The 19,857-nt window shown below is 35.1% G+C and overlaps 1 protein-coding gene across 1 annotated transcript in view; it reads right to left on the bottom strand.

Moving 5' to 3' along the window:
* tsr1 (TSR1 ribosome maturation factor) overlaps positions 1-19,857 on the bottom strand; it is a 62,067-nt gene that overhangs the window by 21,071 nt on the left and 21,139 nt on the right. The window contains exons 5-7 of the mRNA XM_039757200.1: positions 18,581-18,999; positions 12,642-12,795; positions 1,692-1,870 (exon numbers count right to left, since the gene is read on the bottom strand). Of these exons, the coding sequence (XP_039613134.1) occupies positions 1,692-1,870; positions 12,642-12,795; positions 18,581-18,999 (752 nt within the window). The remainder of the gene's footprint in view (positions 1-1,691; positions 1,871-12,641; positions 12,796-18,580; positions 19,000-19,857) is intronic.

Raw genomic sequence — 19,857 nt, 5'->3', positions numbered from 1 at the left:
AACTTTACAGTTAATAACTCTGTAAAATTTTAGAAGCTTTTATTGATTTTGAGAAAAACTGCTATACAAATATCCACACACAGCATGTACTGTATCTGTATGTCAAAGCTGTTGTACAACTGGGGAGGGAGAACACCAGAAGTAACTGGCCTGCAATATTTTACCTGCAAAATAATAGCTTTATGAAGGCAAAGTCATGTGCAGAACACATTTTTCTCATTTTAATTCAGAGTCCAACTCCAACAAAATTAAAGTTCTGTTACTTGACAATAGAATATATTGTTAACTATTTCAAGTTAAGCATTAAGTAAATAAAACCTATTCATCAAATGAAATTTTAAAATTGTGGTAAATGTTACTTGTTACTCTTACTATAACAATAATGGTGCCAAGTCCTAATCCTATGAACCTCATAGTAACTATAAAATACTTTACGCAGATTTATGAACACAATCATAAATGGTCCTTTAAAACCAAATCAATAATTTTTTATACCAAGACTTTACTTATTTATTTATTTTCTTATTCCCACTGCACATGTAGACAATATAAGCTTTTTGATTCGACAGCAACATCATCTAAAAGAATATTTTGTCTAGATCAGCCAGGAAATGGATGCACGTGCCAAGGAAGACTATGTTCAGAGACTTAGTGTGGTCCTTAGAGAACAATAGCACCTTGATCCTCAACACAAAGACTCCTCTGCCCACAGATAAACATCACTGCTGACGGTTTCCTGCCCATGCTCCGGAAGATAGCAAAGTTTGAACAAGGCAAGTTCATAACATATTATGGAATGACTCTAGTGAGGTACGGGGCTTGCAAATACATAACACACACCATAGCAAATGTTAAGGGTGTAATTAGTATTACACTTTCTAATTTTTCTAAACAGACTGTTGTGCCAGCCCAAGAGATTCTCACTATACATTTGTAATTCATTTTTTAAAAATGGTAAAGTGCAGTCACAAAGAAAAATCAATCTCTGGAATCCCTCCCCTCCTAAAACAACAAAAGCACACACATTAGCTGTTATAGAAACAATATTCAGGAAGCTACGACAATTGACAGGAATATACGCTCTCCCTGCCTTCTGGGACTATATTCTAAACGCTATTGTTCAGAGCACACTAGTTTTGCATTCCGGCACAGTGCTGCCCAGACCAAGACAAACAGATGCCAGCACACCTCACGTACGCATCTTAAACAATTGTGCAGACAGCAGCCAAGTATCAGGCTAACTGCCATGGAACGTATCCCACAAACACTGAAGAAAGGCTACCATCACCATCAAGTTTTAAAGTATGTCAATCAAGCAGCATAATTTGTACATAAAGCCGAATGCCTGGGTGGCAATCTTAAATCAGATCTGAATACAAACTTCCCAGCTCCATTTGCCCATCCATATCCTACCGGCACTGAGCACAAAGTAAGAGCGAGCTCAAGTTCTTCACAGCACATAAACAAGCAAACCAACATTCACTCATATGGCACCAATCTAGGGTTGTCTAAATAGCCATACTTTAAGGATTTGTGGAAGATAACTAGGATACCCTGGCAGGAAGCAGAGTAACAACTTTGCTAACCACTACACCACCAGGCTACTCCCCACTTTACAAATGTGTGAAAAAAGTTTTTTTTTTTTTTTAATAAATACACTATGGAATTTATTAGAATGGATTCATTTCTACCTGGGAGTCGACCTCCTCCAAAATATCTTCATATTGCATCTGTTCATCTGCCTCACTACTTTCATCTTCCCCAGACTCTTCTTCCCCCTCTTCATCCTCTTCAAGAATCCAAGATGCCTGATATTCAGAAGTTCCCTTTGGCACCTTCTTAAATAACTTCTTCTTTTCATGAAGTGCATCTGTAACGAAAAAAAATAGTGAAATTACTACATTACAATATACTACTAATTATTACATCTTAATAAAGGAGTGTTGCCTAACAGATAACCTCTGTAAAAGGCATGTAATTAACCTTTTATCTCACAGGGAAGAGGGTCTGACAGTAGCTGTGTGCATCACTAGCATAACATCAGAGAGTTCAGAATCACTACCACTAACTTGCTTTATGCCACTCATGCTTGACTAAAAAGAAAAAGAAAAACTGTTTTCAAAAAAGCACCAAGGAAGAAGCTACAAATGTAAAGAGCAAATGAAGGCAATATGTCAATGTCAATTTATTTATATAGCACATTTAAAACAACATAGGAATGCTGTGCCCAAAGTGCTTTACAATAAAAGAAGAAAAAACATACAATTAACATAAATAACATAAACAGAATTAAAATAAATGAACATAAATAAAATAATAAATAGAAGCAAGATTACATAATCAAAATGAGGAAACCATTAGAATTATTGAAGGTCACAAAATGCAAGTGAATAGAAATGAGTCTTTAATCTTGTTTTGAACAGTTCAATTGTAGACGACTCCTTTATGTAATGAGGTAAAGAGTTCTAGAGGCAAGGAGCAGCAGCTGCAAAAGCCCTGTTCCTTGGTATGAGGGACAACAAGAGACAACTGACCAGAAGATCTAAGCACTCTAGATGGCTGGTATAAAGCACACAATTCAGATAAATAGGCAGGAGCAAGCCCACGTAAAGATTTAAAAACTAGCAACAAGATTTTAAAATCTGTTCAAAAACTGACAGGCAGCCAGTGTAAAGTAGCTAATATTAGAGAAACAGAATCATACTTTCTTGCCCCAACCAGGAAGCAAGCGGCAGCATTCTGGACCAACTGTAACCTGCATATAATGGATTTGCTAATCCCAGAATACATCGAGTTGCAGTAATCAAGGCGAGAAAAGATACAAGTATGAGTAGATTTCTCATGATCCCTAGAAGACAGAAAAGGCTTGATCTTACTAAAGACGAAGCTGGAAAAAGTAACTCTTAAATACAGAATTAATCTGTTTCTCTGTCAAAGTAAATACAGTTTGAACATCCCTAATCTGAAATTTCAAAATCAGAAATGCTCCAATGCGTTTTAGGATGATGCAAATATGCAAAATATCCAAACACCTGAAAATATCTGAAATACTTCTGGCCAGGCATTTCGGGAAGGATGCTTAACCTGTGTGTTGACTAAAGAATGTCTCATATTCCACAAAGACAAATTCCACCTACACGAAAAAGGACAAATAATCTTGTGAAATCACAGTTCAAACAGTGACTTTAAATTGTCCAACTACAGAGTACCGTGCAAAAGTTTACCCACCCCTATCCAAACTACATAATCTGTTGATATACAATTTAAAGAAAAATAGTGACTGAAAATGCAACCAATGAGTCCAAAGGGCAGCTAATTCTTCAAAAATACGTAGCCAAAATCAAGGGAGAATAATACCAAGTATGTGTGAAGAGGTTAAGGTTACTGTCTACTGTTAGATTAAGAAAGGAACAGAATTTTGCTTTTGCTACAGAAGCAGGGGTGAGGAAATCCAACGGCCGACTCGTCCGACACGGGTAAATTGACCGTTGGAGAAGCATGTTTTTCTGGTTTCGGTTGTCCGTGGACAAATGCAATTTTCTGGAGAAAAAAAATGTGCTGTGCAGGGCACATTTTTACCACTACTTTCAAATTTTAAACATTTGGGTGCGTACTTCATGCAGAAACAGTCTACTTAGGCATGTTCTTCAAGTCTCAAATTGGTCATTAATATTGCTTACAAAATGACGGTTGATTTTTCAAAGGGGAAGCACTCTTACAATCTTACATAAGTATTTTACCTGACTATTTACATGCTTGGAGATGGGGTCATTTTTTTTCATGCCGACATTACGATGTAACCTGACGATTTTTCATTATAATCGATAACTTTTATACAGTGGGTACGGAAAGTATTCAGACCCCCTTCAATTTTTCACTCTTCTAAAACTCTTCTAAATTTATATGTCATCTTGGGAAAGAGGACAGTACACACCACCGAATCACATACTCCGATAAACTGATTCATGTTTCAGACTGCTACCAATGGATGCACTCACATGCACATTAGGTGGTTTCAGAATAAACTGCAGTGAGCCTCTTGCTTTGGGAACTAACAATAAAAATCAATAATCAACACAAAAAAATTTTTGACTGATACGTGGAAAAGGCATCAATATCAAACCATGTCATTGAACTCAATGATGAGCACAAATTTAGAGTTTTCAAAATTACTATCAAAATTACATACTGTCATTAGAGACCATTAGTTGCCCTGTGTATTGAAGGATTGAGTACTGCTGAATGAATGTGTTGAAACACTAAGTAAATAAATTTAATTTTGAATTAACTGAAGGTACAAATTAGCTAATTGATTTGAAAGTTGCATCGGATTTTTACATATTATACTTGTATCAAGCTTTGCCTATGAAGAATTCGCTGTGGAAACATTTTTTTCTCCCACATCGTAAAGACATGTAGGTTAGATTACCTAAGGGCTCTTCTTAAAACAAAAAGTCCATTACACTACACAGGTGGCTGAGCAAAACCTATCACATGTTTTACAGGTCTCGTAAAAAAACCATAGTATAGCACCCTATTAGGCAGACTTAACACTTATTCAAACAGTGTGTGCCATCTTTCTAATCTACTACTCAATATTAACAACGTTGCAACTTTTGATAAACGTCAGTCAAAAAGTAAAATCACAGCAGTCACCTGGTGGGAATTCAATTGAATAGTAATTGAATTCACCAAAACAGATGCAAAAGTGAATACAAATATGATAATCGTACTTAAGATGGTAAAAATTACACAAAAACTAGTAGAAACCCCCTCTAACCTCATGCAGCTGGAGCAGTCTTGGAAAGAGTTCTGCAACTTTAAGTCCTTGATTCAAAACCCAAAGTAGGAAATGTTTTTAAATAAAAAAGTTAAGTGACTGCCACAGACAGGCATCCTGATGAGTTAATAAGAGCAAAATAGTATAATCAGTACTTCTTTGTAATTAGAGTTTAGTTACTCCGACTACTGCATTTGAGGATGTTAAATTTTAAAAGCTCAAAGCCTGAGCTTTGGTTTGAACTCAAAAGTCTACAAAAGTCTTTCTTTCAATGTCTTAAATATAAAATTTGCAGATGACAAAACAGTGATTGGCCTAATTTCCAATAATGATGAATCTGCCTACAAAGCAGAGGTGAAAAATCTGGTGAGATGGTGCTCAGTATGCAACCTATCCCCATGGTATTTCAGCTGCATAGCTGCTCATCAGAAAGCTCTACAGCAAATTGTGTCAAGAGTGCAGAGGATTGTTGATGAGGACATCTATTGCACACACTGCCGCAGGAAGAAACACACACATTTCCAAAAAAAAAATGTTTTATGGATATTAAATCATGTTTTTCCCTTGAAAATCCAAAGTTGATTTTTTCATGAAAACAATACTTTCTCCATACATTAAATATATAATACAAATATTTGAAGACATACTGGTCTGGAACATAAACAATGGGATTTACTGATCCACCAATTTCCAACTAAAAAGCAATTTACAAGCCATTAAAAAGTTAACTTTTTTATTGCAATGGTGTTACAAACGATTTCTATAATTTAACAAAATTGTTGCCTTCAAGCTACAATAAAAGTCACTTTGAACAACTTGCCTCATATTTGAAAATATAGCTTTTTTTTTTTTTTAACAATTTTTTGTTTTACTTAGTAATCTTCAGCATTATCAGTCGACAGTGATTTTTTTGGTACACTGTCTTTGGGAATTATTGGAAATCAATTGCATAGTGTTAACAATGGAGAAAAAAAATGTATCAAGATTAACAAGTTGGTGGGGTGAGCAATACAGGATAACAGCCCATGAGTACCAAGTCTGCAATCAACACTGACACCTGCAGGTCTAGTGATTTGTCCATTAAACAACAAAGAGGGAAGAATATAATAAAGACTTAATTGAAATAAAAACTGCATACAACCTTGTTACAAAATATCTATGTAAATGTTAATCCTTCTATATTTTTTGGTAATAACTTTAAATTGGTGGTATATCTTACAGCTTCAATAGTGGGCAATAACAACAAAAAAAAAAGATTATGTACTCAATGTATTAGTTACTTGTAGAATTTATGGGTAATAAGTGGAAGTCTGCTGAATAAGAATACATTGAAATGAACCAATATTTAAAAAAATGTGTAAGTTATTATTAAATTATTTATTGTGGATGATAGTTAAGAGGTTGATTTGATGTCATCAGTCATGCTAACAGAAATTAAGGAAGTCACTATTTTAGTACATTTCAGTAATCATTTCTGTTGGAAGAACACAATATCTTAAAAACTGCAAATACAACACTAGTGGAGAGATAAAACAGATTACAAAAATGCTTTAAGTTGCATTTTGACCAGAAACACCTCAAATTTTGCACAAAAACAACATACAAAAAAGCATCCAACACAATTTACATAGTTAAAAAAGCTTCTCATATTATTCTGCATGGATGATTAGTCATGAAACTTCATGACAAGACATAAGCAGTAATGAAAGTAAACTGAGAGCTGGTTAATGGTTAGAAAACAATTACTACAGATCTAAAAAGAATGATGTACATGAAATAAAATCAGTGAAATCTCTCAATGATATGTCCAAAGACATTATTCTTTCCAAAACGAAGGATTCAGATGCAGAGTAAACTTTACATTATAATTGAAGTAATGTAATTAAAAGATTTCAGAAAGTCTTGGACAACCTTCAACAATGAAAACACACTTGGAAAATGCAACTGATTGTAATTAAGTTAGAACATCACACATTTAGGAAAATAACATCTATCATACATATTGTGTGAAGCAGACCCACCACCAATTTACAGTCTCCAATCAAGTTAATACACACATTTTTGGGATATGGGAGGAAAACTAAAGTACCCATAGACAAACCCACAAAGACATGGAGTGAACATGCAAAATCCATAAAGACAAAAGCCAGCTCTGGGATTCAAACCATTTCCCTGAAATTTAATTTATCTGTGCAAAACCTTTTAGGACAAGCCTGTGGTGAGCAAAAACCAATGAAACTGTTTAAATACAATAATACACGGATTCCCAAATTTAGTGTGGTGTGAAATTTCATCATCTGAATAAATAAAACCTATTATTCGAATCACTATTTATTTCATTTAACGCTACCATAATTCCGTTTCGCAGAAGTCAACTTCTACTTCTTCACTGTTTGAGCTTTTGGTCACTAGATGAAAGCACAAAGCGACACTATTTAGTCTTCGGTAACTCTGCCTCACAGAAACCGCTCGCGTTTGTTGTAATACTTGCACTGCCACTGTATCGCATCGTAGTCACTAGATCTAAGCACAAAGCCGATACCATTTTGTCTTCAGTAAGTGCGTCACATACAGGCTGAAGGCAGGATTTAGTTTTGGGGCGGAATTTATCAATTTATGTACATGCACAAATTTTTTCATTAATTTTATGCATAATTTCTTCCAATTCTTTAACTTTTATTCAGATTTCGGGGCGGGGAGTAACTCTCCTCCTTACAGCTCTCCCTCCCTTTCAACAAGGTGCGGGTGGTACGCAACACAACTCACTTAACCTCAGGTGGTACTTGACGTCCAAAGGTTTGGGAAACCCTACATTACACCACCATCTCAACCAATGTTTGAAAAGGAACTTACATTACAAAAAAAAAAAAAAAAAAAAAGGCAATTTAACCCGACCAGAAAACGTCTGCTTCTTTGCTCACAACTGATTCTGTAGCTATACTTCACCAAAAAAAAAGAAAAAAAAAACTTCCCAAGGATTCAAACCAACCTATGAGCAGTTTCTAATTTACAGCTGATGCAGAATTTGGTTTGGCCTCCCGCTTACTGTATAAGAAAGCTATTTAGTAATAATATTATAAACAACAATAATCTAAGCAGCCCCCCCCACTATGTGGAACTGTAAGACATTACAAAATGACTTGATTCTGAATAGAAAAGTTAAATCATTTTATTGTTGAAGTTTAACTACTACAAAAATAAAAACCCCTCTTGATGACTGGATCTTTCTTATATCGCCTCTCTTTAGCACAGCATTTATAACACACTTAAAGGTGCCTAAACAGCTATTATCAAAATAAGATAAATTCAAGTTTTTGGGGTTGCTAATGGCACAGATGATCATAACAACTAAGATATGATGTTAATCAAAGTGCCAAGCCTATTCCACTGATAAAATTTAAGTACAAACACAATACTACAGTCACTCTTCTCATTATTTGTTCATTTACGAAAACTGTGGTTGATAATGACTTAACCCAAAGCATCTTGCGGTTGACTGAAGTATAGAAGCAGACAAAAACAAATTAACTGGATTCTAATAGTTAGCAGAAGCCAGAACAACTAGTTGTGGTAATAAAGTTGCTGTTTGACTGTTTAGATTTAACTTTTCATTTTTCTGGAAAATTATTTTGAAAATATGCAAATCTATCACCAGAATTTTTCTGGTGTATTCTGTGTCAGTACTGAAAGAAGTATGATTAAATGTAAAAGTTCAGAATTCAAAACAAGATTGAAACTAGGAATGGTATGTTCAATACTGTTTACAGTATACACAATGGTTCTTCTCTCTGTAAGGAGGAAAGCAGACATTATTGATCAATTGAAACAATTTTAATATTAAAATGTTTCATAAGAAAAAGGTGTTGGTATAAAAAAAATATAAAAAGAGGTATGCTGTGCCAGGTGTTCACAGGATAGACACTAAGCCTTTAAGCATGACTATTAACAGGTGCTTAGATCCAATAGCACCAGCCTTTTCCCCCTTGCTGAAAGGGAAGCTCCATGGACCAAATACCTATTATGTTTTACTAGACATTAATTTTACTAGACAATAACGGACACTAGAACAGTAGTGCATAAACATTAGTAGGAACAGTCTATATTAAATGGCAAGGGACCTTGTATGTGGCTGTAATATGCGTCCCTGTTTGTGTGCCTTTAATTTTCTCTCGCAGTAATACTGGTTTGTATTTCCGAAGTAATTTCTCCCATAGGATTGTATGTAAATACAATTAATCCATTCCGGACCGTACGAACTGTAAATATATTTTTTTAAAGATTTTTAAGCACAAATATAGTTAATTATATCATAGAATGCACAGCGTAATAGTAAACTAAATGTAAAAACATTGAATAACACTGAGAAAATCTTGAACAAAAGAGAAAACTAACACTGCAAGCTATAGCTATAGCGCTACGAACCGCTTGCTAAAAACACTTTTTTTTTTTTTTTTTAATGAGTTTTAAGCACAGGGAAAAAAGCGAACATTTGAAAAATCCATCATTTATTAAACCACCAAGAAAAGTAACATTGCAAAAATGCATGCTACGAACCGATCGCTGTAAACAGAAGTGAAGTGGAGGTTAAAATCCAATAGAAAAAATTCTTCATTAAACACAACAAGGTTAAAACAATGCTGAAATCTGTCTCTTTAAAAACTAGTCCGGCGCATTCTCTAACTGCCTTCTTGGCCTTATGCGGCCAGCACTCTCACGTGTGTCTCTGTGTGTGTCTCTCTCTTTTTATTCTTTATTATCTTTACTGCATTTGAACTTATCAGAACTGTACTATCATTCACATTAAGAGTTTATGCCCAAATTTGAAGTTTTGGGAATGCCTAGATTAATTTTTTTACTCAGAAAGAAAAGATTATATCAGGCTGAAAATGTAAATGTTTAGATGTGCTTTTTATGTGAACTTTGGTTAGATTTTTAATGATACCCACATTATAAGAAGCATCCATTTTGTCATTAACATTTTTACTATACTTCAGCTTGAAATAAAAAGTGTCCCATGCCCAAAAAGAGTTGTTAGTAGTAGTAGTAAAAGTGTACACTAATATTATTGCAATTCATGTACAGTAGTAGTATTCAGTCCTACCTCTCCTGACTGACAGAATGTTAAGCATTGTGGAAAAAAGCAACACCACAAAAACCTACTAAATATTGTTTAATGAGTAGTTTACTCAATAGGAGTTCTTTAAAACTTGTTCTGTTTCTTTTACAAGTTAAAACTAGCCATAACAGATTGCTCTACCATCTGTAGAAAGAAGGCTGTAATACGCATCAATGTGTGTGTGTGTGTGTGTGTATATATATATATATATATATATATATATATATATATATATATATATATATATATATATATATATATATATATATATATATATATATATATATATATATATATATATATATATATATATATATATATATATATATAAAATATACATACATACAGTACAGGCCAAAAGTTTGGACACACCTCCTCATTCAATGTGTTTTCTTTATTTTCATGACCATTTACATTGGTAGATTCTCACTGAAGGCATCAAAATTATGAATGAACACATGTGGAGTTATGTACTTAAAAAAAGGCGAAATAACTGAAAACATGTTTTATATTCTAGTTTCTTCAAAATAGCCACCCTTTGCTCTGATTACTGCTTTGCACACTCTTGACATTCTCTCGATGAGCTTCAACAGGTAGTCACCTGAAATGGTTTTCACTTCACAGGTCTGCTTTATCAGGGTTATTTAGTGGAATTTCTTGCTTTATCAATGGGGTTGGGACCAGCAGTTGTGTTGTGCAGAAGTCAGGTTAGGTGGACGATCATTTATTTTTCAACAGGACAACGACCCCAAACACACCTCCAGGCTGTGTAAGGGCTATTTGACCAAGAAGGAGAGTGATGGAGTGCTGTAAATGGTCATGAAAATAAAGAAAACGCATTGAATGAGGAGGTGTGTCCAAACTTTTGGCCTGTACTGTATATTTATATATTAATTAAATGGCAAGGGACCTTGACCTCATTCTGTTTGTTGTCTTCACTTTTTTTGTCAAAAATATTTTTGCAAAAAGCCTAAAGTAAAATAATAATAAAATAGAAAAGTATATGACAATACAGTAAGTATAATTAATATTGCCTTAGTGTAAAACTTTGTGACAATCTGTAATACGCAATATCTGAAGAAGATATTTAGGAAAAAGTTTCTATTTTTTTACCTCATGAAATGTTTCCATAAAATTTCATTATAGACAACATTTCTTGTAAATATTCTGTCCGAGTTTGGCAACAGTTTGCCTTGTTCAGGACCATTTACAACCTTGACAACAACATCTGGAAAACTTCTAACTCTTGATAAAGCAACATATAACTGACCGTAGCTGAATACTGGTTCTGGCAAGTAAATGGCAACTTTTTCTAAGGTTTGCTGACGCTCATTTTCTTTTTCTTCAATCAACCTATTTGCTCGTATTTTTCATTGTCTTTCAGCCTTTCTTTTGTTGATGTTTACTTGTTGAGCTGACCGTTCTTCCAGGAGATGTTGCTTATATAGGATTTGATTGTCTGTGTCTTTTGTCCTACTTGACGTGTCGTTTTTATTGGGTGGCATGCGGTTAGTAGATACGTCCATAATATTTTCTCTTACAGTAATACTGGCTTGTATGTGGCTGCAATACAACACTATACAAATCGTGAATAAAAACTGAATGCAATGATGTGGAGGTGCCAACTTCTAATATTTTATTCAGAATAGAACATAAATCACGGAACAAAAGTTTAAACTGAGAAAATGTATCATTTTAAGGGAAAAATATGTTGATTCAGAATTTCATGGTGTCAACAAATCCCAAAAAAGTTGGGACAAGGCCATTTTCACCACTGTGTGGCATCTCCCCTTCTTACAAAACTCAACAGACGTCTGGGGACCGAGGAGACCAGTTTCTCAAGTTTAGAAATAGGAATGCTCTCCCATTCTTGTCTAATACAGGCCTCTAACTGTTCAATCGTCTTGGGCCTTCTTTGTCACACCTTCCTCTTTATGATGCGCCAAATGTTCTCTATAGGTGAAACATCTGGACTGCAGACTGGCCATTTCAGTACCCGGATCCTTCTCCTACGCAGCCATGATGTTGTGATTGATGCAGAATGTGGTCTGGCATTATCTTGTTGAAAAATGCAGGGTCTTCCCTGAAAGAGATGACGTCTAGATGGGAGCATATGTTGTTCTAGAACCAGAATATATTTTTCTGCATTGATGGTGCCTTTCCAGACATGCAAGCTGCCCATGCCACACACACGCCTGCAACCCAATATTCAGAGATGCAGGCTTCTGAACTGAGCGTTGATAACAACTTGGGTTGTCCTTGTCCTCTTTGGTCCGGATGACATGGCGTCCCAGATTTCCAAAAAGAACTTCAAATCGTGACTCGTCTGACCACAGAACAGTCTTCCATTTTGCCACACTCCATTTTAAATGATCCCTGGCCCAGTGACAAAGTTTTACACTGCTGGCCTAAGCTTTTTCTCTCTCTCTCTCTCTCTCTCTCTCTCTCTCTCTCTCAGAGGTGGGGGTTGATTTGCTTTGAACCTTTTTTTTTTGTTGTTTCTTTTTGTAAAACTTGAGGTGTGTGTGGAGTGTTATTTGACTTTAATAAATTCAATAAAAAAAAAAACACAAACTCAGAATTAGCACTCTACTTTTACCCTTCGGTAAAACTGAAAGAAATGTTCTCCACTACTGTATTTAGTCTTAACAATATATTATTAAATACAGTACAGATCTCCAACATAGCAATCCACTTTGTCATTATTTCGTCACATACTAATTACATTATAATGTAACAACGTACCCTCTGCTTCCTTCAGTTCACTTTCAGTTGGCCAAGTCTGCTCTCCTTCCATTGGGTCCACTTCTGCTTCAGACTGCAGACTTTCCTGTCGGGTAGGATCTGCTTTCATCAGTACTCTTACATGCTCATCCATTGTATCCAATGTGTCATTGTCCTAAGATGAAAGTAAGAAAGATGAGGGAAAAAAAAAAATATATATTCTTGTCAATGTGATAGGTAAAACACAAAACCTACAGTCACAAAGCTTTAAATTAAGCCATACTGGAACAACTTAAAAAATAATTTTAAAAAAATCAAATAATTAGTGTGAATTTCCTAGTTTGAGAAATTTTCTTGTTAGACAACTTCAAAAAAATCAATCATATTTTTTTCAAATCCTCTTTGTCTGTGTCAAAATCAATCCCAGCAAAACAAACTGTAACCAATAAAACAAATTCTTGACAGGGCACCATCTCACTGCAGGGTCTCCCCTTTATTCATATACCCAAACAGGGACATTTTAGAAATCACCAATAAAATACACACATATTTTTGAAGGAAAGACAGAATTACCAGAGGAAAATCAACACATACAGTACATGCAGAGATGTAAAAGTTCCATACAGGCTATGATTGGAAATGTGATTCAAACTCAGGATAGCAGATGGCACTTTGTCACACAATAAAAAAAAAACTGAATAAATAAAACAAAGCATTGTATTTCAGGAGAAGGTAGCTAATGTTATATCAAAGTCTAAGCCAATCTCAAGTTCATGTAACAGCCTGTAACAGACAGAGGTGGAAGAGACAGGAGAAGGAATGGATCAGCATGGACATCTGCTGCAGCATCTGCTCTGGCCAACAGTGAATGATGGAGCAAAACTGCAAGCATGGCCTCTTTATTCCCACTGTCAACTACTACCAACAACCCCTGTGAGTTAACAACGTTAACTCCAACAGGATATGTAACTCTGCTTTCAGAGCACAAAGAAGATAGAAATTAGCTGCATGAGCTGAAAGGTAGTGATGACCACACTTGGGGTAAGTAAATGATGCAATGGAGGATATACACAACAGATGGGGGGGGTGGGGGCGCTGAACGCACACAAAGCAGCAGCAGTCAGATCATCTGCTGGCGAGCTGTGTGTTCTACTTGTCATTGTTTTATGAGCTAGGACTACATGATGTCTATCTGATGTCTATCTGCTAAAAGCATTCCAACAACTGCTTGGTTAGATGCCCGTGAACTTGTTTTACATGCTGTCTTGCGTGATGTTAAAGTGTCTCTCGCTGGATGTCAATTTGTCTTCCAAGACGATCATGTCTCTTCTCCCTAGTCTCCCTCCCAAGATTTTTTTTTTTATAATAGAGAGATTACTGGAGCGAATTTCAAATCAGACACTGATATCTCAGCAGCTTATCACATATGTGGATCAAATGCCACAAAACTGTGGTCTGATTTTCTGATTCAACTAACTACAGGTTAAAGAAAATTTAACATCGATTCTCAGAGAGAAAGAGGAGATTATATTGAAAATAACCATATTTGAAAAAAAAAGGAAATTCTACATCAGTGCTCATGTAAAGCTGAAATCAGATACAGCCTATTTCCAGCTAAAATGAAAGTGAGTTTTGTTTGCCAATTCTAAATCTTGTTAGATCTCCCAAAGAAGCAGAAAAAGAGCCAAAAAAACTGATCCCAACATCATCGGAAATATGAACATGAGGCATATCGTATCCACATAATACAAATAAAATTCTGCTTGCAACTGGTCTATCTGTAATGTAAAATTTGCCATAATGACACATTCTCTGCCCTTTTTGGCCACTTTTTCAGTTACTATATTGAAATTTATTCCATTAAATATACTTCTATTTTAGTAACCATTAAGTAACCAGTAACTAAAAATGTCACTAGACTTATAATTCCTCCTTCCCCACCTCGTTTTCCCCAAGGAGACTATTTAACATCATACCCTATGGTTATTGTATCTTAACTGTACTTTCATGCGATCTAAATTCTTAACCCTGTCCACACCACTGTTGGGGGTTTGTTTTGTTTTGGACATGCCCTGTCTCTTAGCATGTCAGAGGACGGGGAAGGTTTGGAGACAATGAGACCAAGCTACTTCTTGGTTAGCTTATTCTTCCCACAACTTTTAAGTGCCAACATAACAATAAGCTCCTTAGCCATAAACCTGGCAATAATATGAAATCAATGTTAAAGCCGCCATTCCTGCTTCTCAGCAGTACATCACAGTTACTCAAGAAATGTTTATTTATAAATAATAATTTATTTCCCACTATCAAATCTTGCAAGAATGACATTGTTATCTCAGATCATACTCCTCTGATCTTGAAAATTAAATCAGAATGCCCTGCACGCTCATTGTTTTGGAGACCATGCAGTGGGGAATGATCTTTCATTTAATATTTCAGAAAAGGAGTAGAAGGCATCAATGCATAGAATAGACTCTAGCTCCGTATATGCAAAACATTCAACTTAAAATCTTTCAATCAATCACATTTATCTTGGTTAAAGTTATCCAAAATGTACTCAGAGCAAGACCCAACCTGCAAACAACACAATCTACCTTCAGCATCAATGGACCACATGTTTTGGACGTGCACCAAATTAACATTGTTTTGGGCAAAAAACTTTCAATGCCTATCAGATAGTCTTGGTGTCACAATCACTGCTAACCCATTAAGAGTTGTGTTGGTGTTCTCCCAAGATGGACTTAAAGTGGAGAAGGCCAAATTGATTGTAATTGCTTAAACAACACTACTAGCACATAGATTTATCTTGCTCAGTTAGAAGAACCCCTACCCACCTTTTATAAGTCGGTGGTTAACAGATATTCTATACTGTTTAAAATTGGAAAATAATCAAATTTTCACTTACAGATCTGATCAAAACCTTTTTAACGTACGGCAAGATCTAGTTAACAAAATTTTACAATAAGCATAGTCAAGGATAGTCAGGTTAGTTAGGAAGATAGATGGATGCCTATAATGTCCGTTTGTTTTTTGTCAATAGAATGCATAAAACATGTGAGCACTCTATAACTAAAGCACACAAGTGCATTATCAAACCAGAGGCAGCAGGCAGTATTTACTGCAAAATCATGCAACTATTTTCAGTAATTGTTTAGTTGTCTGCAGAACAGAGAAAGCAATTCACACCTGGGCATCAACATTCAATGTCAATAACAGCACTTGATAATGACTTTCTGAAATTAATCCACACCCTTGAACTGAAAGAGTGCCACAGATGAAAGCAAACTTTACAAAATGAGGTGCACATGCAGTCTCCTTTTAAAATGGCTGAACCTCACTACAATGGTTTTCTTTTTTACCTTATTAAAACAACATAATTATGATGTTTTGCAATGTGTGTGTAAATTGCAAGACATAAATCAAAACAAAAACATTTTTGGCTTGAAAAAGTGTAGGTATTTCATATGTTTTAAGGCTTTTATTTTTTTATAGTGAGACCCCAGTATCCATAAGCTCCATCATAAAACAAAAGAGCAGGCTGTTAATTTTTTAAAATGTATACAGTATGCTTCACTTTAGAACACAATATCACTTGGTAAACTAATGAATACCATGATTGTGGAGAAATAATTTCAACTTGAAAAATATCAAAATTATTCTTTTAAAGTCAGTTATTTTTTCACAAATATGGCATACATTAATTGATAATAGGAAATTGTATTCTTAAGTGAACCATTTTTAATAAGTTAAAAAAAATAGCACACCTGTTAAAATGATGTCAATGTGAAATCAGTAAAAAAATAAGGACTTAAAATTTACTGAATATATTTTCAAGACAATAATGTTCTTAAGCATTGATCTGTATTTTGAGAATGTATGCATAAGGTAAAACATTACACCAATGTCATTTTTGTTTTTAGAAGTTTCTGACATTTTAAAAGAAGCCAGGCTATGTTCTACACTTCATTGCAAGTCTACCTCCATGACAAATCCCCAATAGAGTGTTACTGCCAGACAGACAAAAACGGCTTATATTATATAGCTGTTTCACCACAATTTTCCATGAGAATTCAATGTATTCCAAGACTGTGACAACTTTCATTTGATCCATAATGAATTTTTACCCACCAGTTACATTTCCAGAATGATGTTTTCATATCTACACATTCATTATATTGTTTGAACGAACTGACACATGCGAATACTCAAGTCAATAACAATTAGCTCGAACACATGTACACGCAAGGAGTACTGACTTAGCCAGAAGCAGTAAGAATAAATACAACAAATGCACAAATAGAGTATTATGTTAACTAATATTAGTCAACTGTTTTTTTCTGATATCCAGGTTACATCAAATGCTACTTAAAAAGGGTGACCTACTACATATTTCCATCTAACAAGGGTGGAGGAAAAGGTCTTAAAAGAAAGCCATCCCAATCACTGTACTTCTCTGGGACTCCCAATTCCTTCACATGAAATCTCTTTATAACATGCAAAAAAAGTTAGTTTTAACAGTTATAATACAAAACGAATGAAGACAGTTACCATAAAATGCTTGTTCAACAAACAATACACACTCTACAAAACTATTAACACAAATCGTTACGAGTCTGTTGCTTGATGAATTTACAGAAATACTGTATGTCTTAATATCTAAGAAAGAGACAGTTTAGACAAAACAAAATAGTCCAGTTTTAAATGTGGTGAGTGAGTGAGCGAGCCAGCAGAGCAGATGTAAACATCTGTGAGTAGCACTATCACCAGCAGGAAAGTGCTCATTCACCACACCAGTGGTGCCAGAACCAGTGCCTATGACATATCCTATCAAATGCCTGAGGACAATCACTTTGAAGGGCTATTGTTAAGTACCACCCCATTATATAACACAATTATCAAGTAACATCAGGAAGACAGAAATAAATGATGGCATAGGCAACAGAGAACAAATGAAAACACTATACAATACAAAAGTTAAATAATTAGCATTTATATAAAGATGACCATGAAGAAACCTTTCCTTAAAAAAAAAAAAAAAAAAACACATCAATGCTCATTTAAGCTTCTTAAGCATCTAGATGATCCTTTTACCTATTTGGCCATATCAAAATAATGTCAAATTCAATGAAAACCTAGCACAATCCTACCATATCAAGATAGCAATATTTTCAACTACCAAACATTCTAGTGTAGTTGCTGTTCTGTTCATGGAACTAGAGAAGTGGCAATCTCTGCAGGTACCAAAAATTAAGAGGCACAATATTTTGAAGAACAACATCAAAACATCTGTCCTCAAATTCACCTAAAGTTATCGACATAAGAAATTCCTAAATACTTCTACAAATCTAACACAGAATGAACTAAGAAAAAAAAAGCTTTAGAATAATCACATCACATTCCAAGAGAAATATTCAGACAAAAGCTAAATTTAAAATTGACTAAATTTTGCAAATTGAAACCAGCTAAGAATGACAATTGAAGAGCTAGCATAACACAGGCTAAAGGAGCTAGGCACATCTTAAAGTAGAAGCTAGATATCTGGAACATAATTAGTCATGGAATTAATAATGTACATGAATTAAGACTAATTCATAACAGGAGGTCTGTTAACTGGGTTTTATGTTAATCTGACTGCACTATTCCAACCATTTGCCAACCAAAAAAATAACCTGGTATTTCACTGTCAAGTTTTTTGCAGATACTAAGGATTAACTGGAAAATCTGGAGCACCTATTTAATTTTTTTTTCTTTTTTTAAAAAAGTAGCTACCCAGCATGTAATAAGCTACACAAATTTCTTTGTAATAATGACTTTAAACTAGAAAATTCTTCAGAAGAAAAACTAAGGAGCCAAGCGCACTCTATTTATTTTGTCCCTGAAATGTTTCAAAGGAACTTTTTAAAGGATTTTCTACCCAACAGAAAAAGTACAAAACAAAGAGAAAATGACAGATACTCTACCTGCATTTCCACATCTCCCCCTTTTGTGATTCTGTTTTCCACATGCTTCAAAATCAAGGGGTCACGAGAAGCATCTATTTGACTCATTTGGAAGTCTCCATGACCCACAATATGTAGGAGACGATTGACACTGAGTGGCTGCCCACGGACATATCCAGAAACTTGAAGAGTGCCAAGTGCCCCAGGTCCAGGTTGAAAAGTGGCATGCTGGGCCAATAAATATGGACGACGAGATCTGAAGAAAAGTTTTCTCTGCTTCTGTGAAACCAAGTGGCGCAGCAGAAGAATGGAGTCCTGGGCTGAGTCAAGACTGAAGAGTCGTGAATCGGGAAACCGCACTTCCACCAGTCGGTTCAGTAAGCGTCGTGCCTCAGTCCGCTTCTTCACTGGCACGTCAGAGAAACCTACAGTGACAAGTGCTATAAAAAAAAAAAAAGTTTAGACAATTGTATCAGCCCACAAATAAAAGTTATCAAGACTATATGGAGCTAATGTACCTGGGCCCTCCAAAGTCTTGTATTAGCCCATCATGTACTTTAAATCCAGCACAAATATTTCCTGAGAAGTCATTCCATTGCTTTATATGTGCAAATGTAACCAAACCAAGGCTGATCAGTAGTTATTCCTAGAGTACGAGAAAAGCGTTCATTGACATGGAGTGTTCTCACAGGGATCAAGTGCAATAACTGCAGTAGAGGAAGCAGTATAATGTGACACCAAAATGTTATCACTAGGGAAAGATGTTCAAAGTGCCTGTAATAACAGGAAAATAATTTTCCATGGCAATGAATAAATTACTAAAGACCCTCTTTTAACCCGACAGAATGCACTACATTTTTAAATAATTACTAAATTACTGAGTTAATGGGTAACGTAATAAAAGAATAAACTCATATTGTTTGCAGAAATGTACATTTTATTTCTGCAACCCTATTTTTAAGGTACAAAAAAAAAATTCTACTAAATGAGTTTTTAGTTTATGAATTCTACACAAACACATTGCACTGATGCAATAGTTTTTTTCTATAAAGAAAATCAAAGAGTAAGATACATGTTATCATTACATTCATCACACGTGAATTGTCTGCATAATAAAAGCATCGTTTATATTTCAATATTAAAATGGCACTCGGGCGAAGAGAGGGGCGGAGCTGTCAACCGATCACCACCTGGTGGCAAGTAGGCTTTGATGGTGGGGGAGGATGCCGGTCAGACCTGGTAGGCTCCAACGTGTTGTAAGGGTCTGCTGGTAACGTCTGGCAGAGTCCCCCGTCAGA

This window comes from Polypterus senegalus, chromosome 6 (genome assembly GCF_016835505.1).
Source record: "Polypterus senegalus isolate Bchr_013 chromosome 6, ASM1683550v1, whole genome shotgun sequence".
Taxonomy (NCBI): Eukaryota; Metazoa; Chordata; class Cladistia; order Polypteriformes; family Polypteridae; genus Polypterus; species Polypterus senegalus.
This window is presented reverse-complemented; position numbering and strand designations above follow the sequence as displayed.